The 13,110-nt window shown below is 41.7% G+C and overlaps 2 protein-coding genes across 3 annotated transcripts in view; one reads left to right on the top strand and one right to left on the bottom strand.

Annotated features, from left to right (window-relative positions):
* The first annotated feature begins 295 nt into the window (after positions 1-295).
* On the top strand, positions 296-2,644 carry LOC106561351 (vimentin). Its single transcript, XM_014125205.3, has 4 exons — positions 296-930; positions 1,273-1,950; positions 2,194-2,237; positions 2,338-2,644. The coding sequence occupies exons 1-2, from the start codon at positions 441-443 to the stop codon at positions 1,947-1,949; spliced, it is 1,167 nt and encodes a 388-aa protein (XP_013980680.1). The 5' UTR covers positions 296-440; the 3' UTR covers position 1,950; positions 2,194-2,237; positions 2,338-2,644.
* Positions 2,645-4,028: 1,384 nt separating this feature from the next.
* The window catches only part of nop14 (NOP14 nucleolar protein homolog (yeast)), a 30,825-nt gene continuing 21,743 nt past the window's right edge, over positions 4,029-13,110 (bottom strand). For both annotated transcript variants that reach the window (XM_014124428.3, NM_001139917.1), the window contains 3 exon segments: positions 5,205-5,323; positions 4,503-4,658; positions 4,029-4,233 (listed from right to left, as the gene is read on the bottom strand). In XM_014124428.3, coding sequence (XP_013979903.3) covers positions 4,131-4,233; positions 4,503-4,658; positions 5,205-5,323 — 378 coding nt within the window. In that variant the 3' untranslated portion in view covers positions 4,029-4,130.

The raw sequence follows: 13,110 nt of genomic DNA, 5'->3' as shown, positions 1-13,110 counted from the left end.
GTGCTTGATGGCCTCCATACCCTCCCGAGTCCCTAGCAGTGCCCTAAGTAAGAGTGAAAAATAGCGGGCATACATCCTCATATCACTATTTCACACGGAGGCGTGGGCCGCACAAACTCCACCCGTCACCGCTACTAACAATGCAATGCTAGCTAGCTAATGAAGACTGTTGTGCTGCAGGTCTTTGGAAGAGAGTGATGATCCACATTTAAAACATGTCAAAACCCTGCGAGAGTTTCAAGGGAGTCCGAGACATTCTTTGTGGCCCTATAAAAGACACGGGTCGATCTGAGAGACTGTCAGTACAGTAGCAAGGTGGGCCAGCCAGCAAAGAAAGAGAACACAAGAGGCCTTCAAATCCTTTTTGGTGGAATTGGAACTATACTCAAGAAACAAAATCTGATTCTAGAACACACTTTGTAACACACTGAGAAGCAAACATGAGAGGAGCTTCCTATTCCCAGAAATCCCAGTCACTGCAGGTGAGTGGCTCTCGAGGCAGTATGCGGGTCCAGAGCCCCTCTCCCTCCCGGTGTCGCGGTTCCTCGTACAACAACCGTGGACGGTCCGGGTACCAGGGTGGCAATTTATCCTCTGCCGTGGAAATCGGCACAGAGATACACCAGCAGCATGCCAACGAGAAGGAGGAGATGCAGGAGCTGAACGTGAGGTTCGCCGGCTACATCGAGAAGGTTCAGGCCCTTGAACAGAGGAACGCTCAGCTGACTGCAGAGCTCGCCGCCCTACAGGGCCGCTTCAAGGGAGGCCCCACCGGCATCGGAGAAGAGTATGAACTCAAGTTCAAGGAGATGAGGGAGCTGATTGAATCTTTGACCAATGAGAAGGGAGCTGCTGATATCGAGAGGGGATACATTGAGGAGGATGTGGAGGTGTGGAGGCTGAAACTGGAAGAGGAGCTGGCACTGAAAGGTATGGTACCAGTCCCACACTGATCACTGGCTGGGGAGATCTACTGATCTCGATCGTCTTCTATATTGACATTATTGTATGATGATATAAACCAAATTTCCATGAAGAACGCAGGATTTCTAGTTATGATTTTGTTCCTTGAATAATCAAATGTCAAATTTGACTACACAATGTTTCTAGACATACCGTTGGTTGATTGAGATTTTTTGTACTCGTAGGGGTGTATGATCAGCCAATGTATTGTCTACATACACCAAGTGAATCTGATCCCAATAGTATAATAACATTGTTGTTGTAATGTTTTAAAACATCTACTCATCTCCCCCGTTTATCCATCTCCAGATGAGGCAGAGATGATCCTGAGGGAGTTCCGTCAAGACGTAGACAATGCCACCCTGCAGAAGGCGGAGCTTGAAAAGCGTGTCGAACAGCTGGTGGCCGAGATTGAGTTCCTCAAGAAGCTTCACGACGAGGAAGTCGCCGACCTCATGAAGCAGATCGAGGACTCCAAGGTGACTGCGGAAATTGACGGTGACCGCCCAGACCTGGCCGCATATCTGCGCAACATGCGTGCCGAGATCGAGGCTGTGGCGGCCAAAAACGTACAAGAAGCCGAGAAGTGGTACAAGGGCAAGTTCGAAACCCTCAAAGAGGTTGCCGGCAAGAAAGAAGTGCAGATGAAGTCGATTAAAGAAGAGATCACCACTTTCCACAACCAGGTGACAGACCTCCAGAACCAGATTGATGGGCTGAGGGCACGCAACATGGCCCTGGAGCAGCAGCTGGAGGACATGGAGATGGCCCACATGGATAAGGTCGGAGGCCTGGAGGGCATCATTGCCCAGCTGGAAAACCAACTCTGCGAGACCAAGCTGGAGATGGGCAAGTACCTGGCTGACTACCAGGAGCTGCTGCACATCAAGCTGAAGCTGGATGCCGAGATAGCCGTCTACAGGAAGCTGCTGGAGGGAGAAGAGAGCAGACTGGGGATCTCGGCAGGGAAAGAGCCAGAAGCTTAAGGTGGGTTGATCACCGATGGATGGGTAACAGTAGTGTCCTCAAAGTCTAAGTGGTGCTTGTTGTAGAGAATGAGCTACAGTGAAAGTTGTGTGACTGACTGGATGGCTTTATGGCTTGTTGTGATGCTAAGGCTTAAAGGAAAATGTGTTTACATCAAAAAATTATTTGAATATTTACTTGCAATACCAAAGCACTGTTCACACTTTCAATACTGCATAACTGAAACATTTATTATATTTGTAGGTGTCCAAATATCATTCGAGAGAGAGAACTTCAAATAAAAAAAGGTACCCACCTTATAATTTCGTCACTTTCAATTGTGCCGTTTACTATCAGGCCATGTACTGATTCAATCCTCCATATGAAACCTTTTTCTCCTCCATGTAGGAGCGGTCACAGAGAGGACCACCTCAGTGTGGAGACCCACACAGCTGCCAGACTGTCTGCCTGAGCACCCTACCGTCTCTCCCACCCGTCAGCCCTCACAGACTTAATTGCCCCTGCCAACTTCTCCCTCCCCTACCCAATCTCCCCCCGTCCAACCCTCGTACCTCCCCCACCCACCCCTTTCAACACTCCCCACTCAGGCCCTCAGCACCCTACCTTCTCCCCAAGTTCTACCCATCACAGCTTCCGCTCCCCTGACCAGCCCTCGTCATCGGTCGCTCCAAATCCTGCCCGACCCGGTCAACCTCTCTCGAATGCTGGAGCACCCTACTCATGGTTAACTCCTCAAACAAAAACATTCCCTTTATTTTAATTTAAACCTTGTGACTCACCCATTTTATGTAAGATAACTGAAGCCGTTTACATAAATGTATACCCACTACTACATAATAAAGCTTAACTTGAGTGCATACAACTGGGTTTTGTTTCTGGTATTGATTTTTAATCTTTTAATACTTTGTCTAAAATGATGTCTGGGGTTGTCAGAGATGTAGGAGCTCCCAACCACTTTGTATTAGAATAACCAAAACATGACTAGAAATTGTTACAGCACACTGAAACGTGGGGAAACACTAAAACCTTTCCACTCACATGAAATGAAAGCAACATAAATACAAAGATAATGTTTAATACTTTGAACAAAAGCATTTTTTTTTGATGTACATGGTAAGATTACAAAGTCAACCAGGCTGATCTGTCAGAACAGGAATTACAAGATTGTTAGAATACTGTTATTGCATCAAATGCTTGTTTTATGCAAAAGAATCGTAAATTTTTTTTAGAACACTAATCTATGTGTTTGGACTGAAAGTGGGCCTCTGGGAGATTTGACAGAAGATGTACGTGGTCTTTGGGTGATAAGCCTAACAAGACCGCATTCCATAGCATGAGTTAATGTTTCTGTACTGGGTACCAAGGGGAGATGGCTCCAGGGCCAGAACCTGGTCTCTACACAGTGAGAAGTTTTACAGCCGATACTATTTGCGGAGAATTATTGGTATCTTTCATACGAATCATAACATTGTGACCCATTCCATACATCTGCTGTTTGTCATGAACATCCAGGAGGATGGACTTTGCTATAAAATTCTGTGGCTCAAATCCGCTTGGTGGGATCTCAACGAATTTCCTACGGGGGGGCTCGTTGACAAGCCCCATTACTACAGTAATTAAATAAAGTTCACATTTACGTCATTTAGCAGACACTCTTATCCAGAGCGACTTGTTTTGAAGAAATGTAAGTCTCCTTTTGATTACAATAATTCCACGACAGGTCTCAGACTAGACATAACATAGTACACATATATCCGGGACACTCAAATTATTTTTGAAATGTTACGTTTGGTATGGTTACACATAAAGCAAAAACTAAAGTAGGGTGGTTGGGTGGGTGTATAATGCAAACATCTAGCTCCCCAAAGGTTGCATGTTTGAATCTAACCACAGACAACTTTAGCATCCAAGCCTAGCTAACGTTAACAAATTGGAATTTGTAACAAGTTCTGTAAATTAACATATTGTACGTTTTGCAAATTAGAAACATTGTACATTTAGAAAATGTGTGACATTGTACAAATTGTAATTCATAACATGAAAAGGATGATGATATCCACAAATTAATACAAATCATGCACGTTGTTCTCAGCAATTTTATTTAGCAATGTTGAAAACAAAAGTACAATAGAAAATACTACAAAGTTTGTAACTGACAATACAAGGCCGTTTTGAATAGGTCAGTGTCTGCTGTTCTTCCTTCTCTTCAGAGCCTTCCACTCCCCCTCCTGGGTGGCCAGACTGCCAAAAAGCTCCTTCACCTTCCTCTTCCTTTCCGCATCCCTACACACAAAGAGGGAAGCAAAAAAATATCAGGTCATCTGCACATGAAAAAAAAGTCCATATATTTCAAAGTATTTTTTTAAATAAAAGAACAAAGGTTAAGCGGGGGGGTAGTAGAAAGGTGAAGGGCACAGAACGGAAAGTGGCCAAGACGGGGCTCAAATACCCATCACCAAGGGGTATGTAGTCAGGAGTTGGCAGCGCTACCACTAGACCAGACTCTGGCATGTGTTAGTTATAGTGATAAGTGTATGTAATGTCATACAGACCTGCCCATGACCTCGTTGAGTTTCTCTCGGGCCAGGAAGCGGGTGTCTTTACGGATCTCTCTCAGAGCTCCCTTGAACTCTTTCTTATACTTGTGGTTCAACCTTTCCTTCTCCCTCTCCTCCTTTGTGTTCCCTCGCTTTTTCCCATAGTCCAGCCTGGAATTGAGAGGTTTACAAAATGGAAGGTGACACTACAGGGGAACATAGTTCTTTTGTACTCCAATTTTCATAGGCGTTTGTTATACATAAATGAATTTAGTTTCACACAATCTTTCTACAATCTATGATGTAAGCCAAATGGGTGCATGTGACACTACAAGGGAATTACAATCCTTCTCTATCTTAATCTTAATCTGGGGTGGCAGGTAGCCTAGTGGTTAGAGCGTTGGGCCAGTACCCGAAAGGTTGCTAGATCGAATCCCCGAGCTGACAAGGTGAAAATCTGTCATTTTGCCCCTGAACAACGCAGTTAAACCCACTGTTCCCCAGTGGGCCATCATAAATAAGAATTTGTTCCTTAACTAACTTGCCTAGTTAAATAAAGGTTATATAAAAAATTTAATCTTCAGGGGGGATAATGCTACGCAAATAACTGAAGATGAGTCTCACACTACAATCTTGGATCGAAGATAACATTACAAGGGAATACAATCGCTTTCTTTTTCTCCACACAAATAACTGAATTTAGGAGGTCTCACTCACACTTCTACAATCTTTGGTGTGAACAGTTTGAGGGGAATGGGTTTCTTCTTCTCAAACACCAGGAGAGGACGTGACATCAGTGAACCGGATATGGCCGCAAGGATTTCCCCATGAAGGTCCTGGGACAAGAAGATAAAAGAAAAGTGCTCAATATTAGAAAATTGAAAGCATACAATTAACATCAATACTGAACCAGATAAATGAAAGGTTAAATGTTAGGAAAATATTACACTGAAACAGTTACCATACAAATTGAAACAGCACAAAGCAAATTTAAAATCAAATGTCATTTATAAAGCCATTTTTACACCCAACTGTGACAACGTGCTTTATAGTTAGTTACCCGGCCTATAAATTACATTTCAATATGTAGTAAAAAAAACTCCTCTACAAAAACACCATGTGGAAGACAACTTGCAAGTAAACAAATCCTACATCAATTGCAACTAGTGGTGAAATAGTGAGTATTTCTGTGAGGGTGAGCAGCTGAACTGTGACAATGCTCCATTGTAATAAGCATCTTGCTAGCCTGTGTGAAGGTAATTTATATACTGCTTTACCCCTATTCCCATTCCAAGATGGGAAAAAAACAAGGACTGACTATAGTATCAGGTGAGGGGTAGTCCAAGTTTGGGGGTCAATTCCCATTTCAAGTCAGTCAATTCAGGAAGTAAACGGAAACTAAAATTCTCCTTATAAAATTAACCGTGACACGGACCACGGGCAGGGTAGGTTACTTTCTAAATGTTCCCAGTTATAGTTACTAGTTAACAGTCCAAAATTGTTAATCAGTAACGTAACCTTTAGGTTACCCAAACCCAGTAAGGTAATCTAATTACTTTGATAATTTTGGATTACTTTACCCTTAAGAGGCATTAGAACAGAGGTAATTTCCCCCCGGGGCCGCATTCTGTCTTCAACGAGGCCTGGACGACCATACTGTAAATTGGTTAGATTTATATATACAGTACCAGTCAAGGGTTTCTTTATTTTTTACTATTTTCTACATTGTAAAATAATAGTGAAAACATCAAAACTTATGAAATAACACGTATGGAATCATGTAGTAACCATAAGTTTTACACAAATCAAAATATATTTTATATTTGAGATTCTTCAAAGTAGCCACCCTTTGCCTTGATGACAGCTTTGCACACTTGGCATTCTCTCAACCAGCTTCATGAGGTAGTCACCTGGAAAGCATCTCAATTAACAGGTGTGCCTTGTTAAAAGTGAATATGTGGAATTTCTTTCCTTCTTAATACGTTTGAGCCAATCAGTTGGGTTGTGACAAGGTATGGTTGGTATACAGAAGATAGCTCTATGTAGTAAAAGACCAAGTCCATATTATGGCAAGAACAGCTCAAATAAGAAAAAAAGAGAAACGACAGTCCATTACATTAAGACATGAAGGTCAGTCAATAAGGAACATTAAGAACTTTGAAAGTTTCTTCAAATGCAGTCGCAAACACCATCAAGCGCTATGACAAAACTGGCTCTCATGAGGACCGCCACAGGAAAGGAAGACCCACAGTTGCATCTGCTGCAGATAAGTTCATTAGTTAACTGCACCTCAGACTGCAGCCAAAATAAATGCTTCAAAGTTCAAGTAACAGACACACCTCAACATCAACTGTTCAGAGGAGACTGCGTGAATGAGGTCCTTCATGGTTGAATTGCTGCAAAGAAACCACTAGTAAAGGACACCAATAAGAAGAAGAGACTTGCTTGGGCCAAGAAACACAAGTAACGGACATTAGACTGGTGGAAATCTGTAATTTGGTCTGATGAGTCCAAATTATTTTTGGTTCCAACTGCAGTGTCTTTGTGAGATGCATAGTAGGTGAAGGGATGATCTCCGAATGGGTGGTTCCCACCGTGAAGCATCGAGGTGGTGGTGTGGTGGTGCTTTGCTGGTGACACAGTGATTTATTTAGAATTCAAGGCACACTTAACCAGCATGGATACCACAGCATTCTGCAGCGATACACCAACCCATCTGGTTAGCGCTTAGTGGGACTGTCATTTGTTTTTCAACAGGACAATGACCCAACATACCTACCTCCAGGCTGTGTAAGGGCTATTTGACCAAGGAGAGTGATGGAGTGCTGCATCAGATGACCTGGCCTCCACAATCCCCAGACCACACCCCAATTGTGATGGTTTGGGATGAGTTGGACCGCAGAGTGAAGGAAAAGCAGCCAACAAGTGCTCAGCATGTGGGAATAAGTTATGCACCGATATTACATTTTTGTCCTATACCGATATCCAATATTTTCCTTGCCAAAAAAAACGATACCGATAACTGATAGTACATCTTTTAGCGGCCTTTTAAGCATTCTAGTACAGTTAAATAGTTCACACACACACTAGAGGTCGACTGATTATGATTTTTCAACGCTGATACCGATTATTGGAGGACCAAAAAAAGCCGATACCAATTAATCGGCCGATTGTTTTGTTTTTGTTTATTTATTTATAATAATGATAATTACAACAATACTGAATGAACACTTATTTTAACTTAATATAATACATCAATAAAATCAATTTAGCCTCAAATAAATTATGAAACATGTTCAATTTGGTTTAAATAATGCAAAACAAAGTGTTGTAGAAGAAAGTAAAAGTGCAATATGTGCCATGTAAAAAAGCTAAGGTTTAAGTTCCTTGCTCAGAACATGGGAACATATGAAAGCTGGTGGTTCCTTTTAACATGAGTCTTCAATATTCCCAGGTAAGTTTTAGGTTGTAGTTATTATAGAAATTATAGGACTATTTCTCTCTATATGATTTGTATTTCATATACCTTTGACTACTGGATGTTCTTATAGGCACTTTAGTATTGCCAGTGTAACAGTATAGCTTCCGTCCCTCTCATCGCCCCTACCTGGGCTTGAACCAGGAACACATCGACAACAGCCACCCTCGAAGCAGCGTTACCTATGCAGAGGAAGGGAAACAACTACTCCAAGTCTCAGAGTGAGTGACGTTTGAAACGCTATTAGCGTGCACCCCGCTAACTAGCTAGCCATTTCACATCGATTACATCAGCCTAATCTTGGGAGTTGACAGGCTTGAAGGGGTGGGTATCATTTGTGGAACGTTCCAACAGGAATCTGATACAAAAAACGTAAAGTAAAAGGTTGCCAACCAACAACGCATACAAAGTAGCAAAGCATACAAACCTAGCTAACTAGCTGCCGAATAGGCATCAACTCACCACGTAGCTTATTCTTAATGTTTGTCTATAGGCAACCAGAGTGAGGACAGACATTTTTCGGAATAAACGTGATGAGTGAAAAACGCAATGAAATAGACCACTCACTACCCGGTATCTTATTCTGCCGCTATACAACTTCGTATGCGTTGTTTTTTGGCAACCTTGTTATTTACGAAGTTTTTGGAATAGATTCCTGTTGGAACGTTCCACAAATTATACCCACCCGGTTTGAAGTCATAAACAGCTTGAATCACAGCGAAGAGCTGCTGGCAAAACGCACAAAAGTGTTGTCTGAATGAATGCTTACGAGTTATGTTATGTCATGTCAATGTTATGTCATAATTACGTAAAATTCTGGCAAATTAGTTCGCAACGAGCCATGCGGCCCAAACTATTGCATATACCCTGACTCTGCGTGCAATGAATGCTAGAGATGTGACAATTTCATGTTAGCAGGCAATATTAACAAAATATGCAGGTTTAAAAATATATACTTGTTTATTCATTTTAAAGAAAGGCATTGATGTTTATGGTTAGGTACATTGGTGCAATGACACTGCTTTTTTCACAAATGCGCTTGTTAAAGCAACACCCGTTTGGCGAAATAGGCTATGATTCAATGATAAATTAACAGGCACCGCATCAATTACATGCAACGCAGGACACGTTAGATAAACTAGTAATATCATCAACCATGTGTAGTTAACTAGTGATTATGTTAAGATTGACATCTTATAAAAAAAACTAAGTTTAATGCTAGCTAGCAACTTAACTTGGCTTCTTGCTGCCCTCGCGTAACAGGTAGTCAGCCTGCCATGCAGGGTCCTCGTGCGTTGGATTGGATTAGTAACCGGAAGGTTGCAAAAACGAATCCCCCCTGAACAAGGCAGTTAACCCCCGTTCCTAGGCCGTCATTGAAAATAAGAATGTGTTCTTAATCTGACTTGCCTAGTTAAATAAAGGTGTAAAAAATAATAATAATATATATAAATAAATATTTAAATAAATAATAAATAAATAATAAATATATATATATATATATATATATATATATATATATATATATATATATATATATATATATATATATATATAGTATATATATATATATATATATATATATATAAAAAAGGCAATTCGGTGGCCAAAAATACCGATCGCCGATTGTTATGAAAACTTTAAATCGGCCCTTCCGATTAAATCGGTCGACCTCTAGCACACACACACACAGCGGTCTAAGGCACTGCATCTCAGTGCAAGAGGTGTCACTGGTCCCTGGTTCGAATCAAGGCTGTATCACATCCGGCCGTGATTGGGAGTCCCATAGGGCGGCGTACAATTGGCCAGCGTCGTCCGGGCCGTCATTGTAAAAAAGAAATTGTTCTTAACTGACTCGCCTAGTTAAATAAAAAGGTTACACACACTAAAAAGTTATTTTGTTGGTATGTCCCCACTACCAGTAAAACATAATCAAAACCTATTTATTTCACTTACTTGCGGTGCTGTTTCTTTGTTTATTCGTTTCATTCTCAACCAGGATTTCTATGGAATGCCGTTTGGGTCTTTGCGTGTCAAAAGATGCACGTTTTGTGAAGCTAGCCACAATAAGGATTAGGCACAATAGTAGAATTTGTGGTTCACCTTCAAAATAAAAGTGAGAATAATTCTACTATGTGTTCATTTGCATCACTGTCAATGACATACTTTTATTTTGAAGTCAAACAGCAAATTCCATTATTGTGTGTAATCCTTATTGTGGCTAGCTTCACAACACATAACCCGGACCGGTCGAACCTCACTAGCCAGATGAAGCTAGCTGGCTGCTTATAACGTTAGCTTTAGGCAACAGGATTAAGTAGCTGGCTAGCTATTTATTTTCATGAACTGAAGTTCAATTTCAACAGGCAAACAACAAGTGGCAACCTAGCTAATACTTACTCACAAGTATTCCTAAATCATTGCTAAGAATAATGAAAATGACTGCAGTTTCTACTGGTCATTGATTTCAGGCTGGTTGTGTTGGTGCTACCTAGGTATCAAGCTAAAGCTAGCTACCCCAGAAGTCGCGGTCAAACAAATGATGCTTTACCAACGCTGTACTGTAAACACATCGTTCGTGGACGGTGTTTGCAGACTTTTTTGTACAGCTTTGACAGTGCTACTGTATCTTTCTTGACACGCAAAGACCCAAACGGCATTCCGTAGTATGCATGTTGTGAAGCTAATAGCATTACTGGGTATCTCCGGTAGGGCAACATCTGAAAAATAGCACACTTGGAAGTGTGTACCGGTGCTTGACCAGTACCGGTGATCACCCACGACAGAGAACAATTGATTGTCAAGGGCAATGAACTCCATTATCTTGGCTTTAATGGATTACGCCTTTGAGTTGTCTCGCTGAAATGTTCTTACTCTTTCAAATGATTGCTCGACTTGTTGACTGCTCGATCCACACAGCAGACAGTGGGCTGCTGTGTTGCACGTGTAGCGCAAAATATTTACGTGGCGTCATTACGTCATGAACCTATGTTACATAGGTACGCACGGTAGCTTTGACATCATTTTTTTTTTAGCATCGCCATTAAACTAGACATCGGGCCGATACCGATGTTGGCATTTTTAGCTAATGTCGGCCAATTCCAATATGTTCACTGATATATCGTGCATACCTAGTGGGAACTCCTTGTTGGAAACGCATTCCAGGTGAAGCTGGTTGAGAGAATGCCAAGAGTGTGCAAAGCCATCAAGGCAAAGGGTGGCTACTTTGAAGAATGTAAAATATATTTTTATTTTTGAACACTGAGTTACTACATGATTTCATGTGTTATTTAATTATTCTACAATGTAGAAAAGAGTAAAAAATAAAGAAAAACCCTGGAATGAGTAGGTGTGAACACACATTCAAAAGTTTGGGGGTCACTTAGAAATGTCCTTGTTTTCCATGAAAACATATATGAAATGAGTTGCAAAATGAATAGGAACTAGTCAAGACATTGACAAGGTTATAAATAATTATTTTCAATTAAAAAAATGGTGTCCTTCAAACTTTTCTTTCGTCAAAGAATCCTCCATTTGCAACAATTACAGCCTTGCAGACCTTTGGCATTCTTGCTGTCAATTTGTTAAACTAATCTGAAGAGATTTCACCCCATGCTTCCTGAAGCACCTCCCACAAGTTGGATTGGCTTGATGGGCACTTCTTATGTACCATACGGTCAAGCTGCTCCCACAACAGCTCAATAGGGTTGAGATCCGGTGACTATATAATGGAGTGGCCAGCACAGACAGAACACCAGCTGACTGCTTCTTCCCTAAATAGGTTTTGCATAGTTTAGAGCTGTGCTTTGGGTCATTGTCCTGTTGTAGGAGCAAACTGTCTCCAATTAAGCACCATCCACAGGGTATGGCATGGCGTTGCAAAATGGAGTGACAGCCTTCCTTCAAGATCCCTTTTACCCCAGACATTCACATTGCCTCCACCATGCTTGACAGATGGCGTCACACACTCCTCCAGCATCGTTTCATTTTTTCTGCATCTCACGAATGTTCTTTGTGATCCGAAATCCTCAAATCTTCCTCTTTCAGTGTCTGTTCTTTTGCCCACCTTTTCTTTTTATTGGGCAGTCCGAGATATGGCTTTTTCTTTGCAACTGCCAAGGCGGCCAACATCCCAGATTCGCCTCTTCACTGTTAACATTGAGACTGGTGTATTGCGGGTACTATTTAATGAAGTTGCATAAAGTTGCTTTAGAGAATTTGGATGTACGTCCAACCGGTCTTACAACTGCAGACCATGTGTAAGCACGCCAACCCAGGACCTCCACATTCAGCTTCTTCACCTGCAGGATCGTCAGACCAGCCACCCTGACAGGTGATGAAACTGTGGGTTTGCACAACCAAAGAAATTCTGGACAAACTGTCTCAGGGAAGCTCATCTGCATGGTTGTCGTCCTCACCAGGGTTTTGACATCAGTGGGCAAATGCTCACCTTCGATGGCCACTGGCAGGCTGGAGAAGTGTGCTCTTTACGGATGAATCCTGGTTTCAACTGTACCAGGCAGATGGCAGAATGTGTAAGGCGTTGTGTGGACGAGCAGTTTTCTGTTGCAAACGTTGTGAACAGAGTGCTCCATGGTGGCGGTGGGGTTATGATATGGGCAGGCATAAGCTATGAAAAACCAACAATTGCATTGTTGGTTTAACTATGGCAATTTGAATGCACAGAGATACCGTGACGAGATCCTGAGGGCCATACACCGCCATGCCCTCACGTTTCAGCATGATAATGCACGGCCCCATGTGGCAAGGTTCTGTAGACAATTTCTGGAAAATGTCCCAGTTCTTCCAAGGCCTGCATACTCACCAGACATGTCAACCACTGAGCATGTTTGAGATGCTCTGTAGCGATGTGTATGACTGTTCATTATTTCTTTTTTTCTACTCAAACCACCCACGGGACAGATTGGACCCCCTGCATTAGAATTAGACAAGAGGGATCCATCAAACGCATAGTGGTCTCTGACTTGTGGTCAGACTCGCTTAGTTGGAACAAACTTACATTTGCACCTATTTATTTTCAATGCAATGTCATTGTTAATGTTTTTTTGCAAACACCCTTTCCGAATTTAAAAGTTATCCAAGAAGTAATTTAGTTTTCAAAAGTATTTAGATTTTTTCTGGTAA

The sequence above is a fragment of the Salmo salar genome, chromosome 01 (genome assembly GCF_965601325.2).
Source record: "Salmo salar chromosome 01, fSalSal1, whole genome shotgun sequence".
NCBI lineage: Eukaryota > Metazoa > Chordata > Actinopteri > Salmoniformes > Salmonidae > Salmo > Salmo salar.
Note: the sequence above shows the minus strand (reverse complement) of the source record. Positions and strands in the feature narration are given on the sequence as shown.

What these genes read in the sequence shown, in the direction of transcription:
- LOC106561351 (XM_014125205.3), top strand. Translation starts at nt 441, where the DNA reads ATGAGAGGAGCTTCCTATTCCCAGAAATCCCAGTCACTGCAGGTGAGT. An exon ending in AGAGGAGCTGGCACTGAAAG is followed by an intron (nt 931 to 1,272) that starts GTATGGTACCAG and finishes ATCCATCTCCAG; the next exon opens with ATGAGGCAGAGATGATCCTG.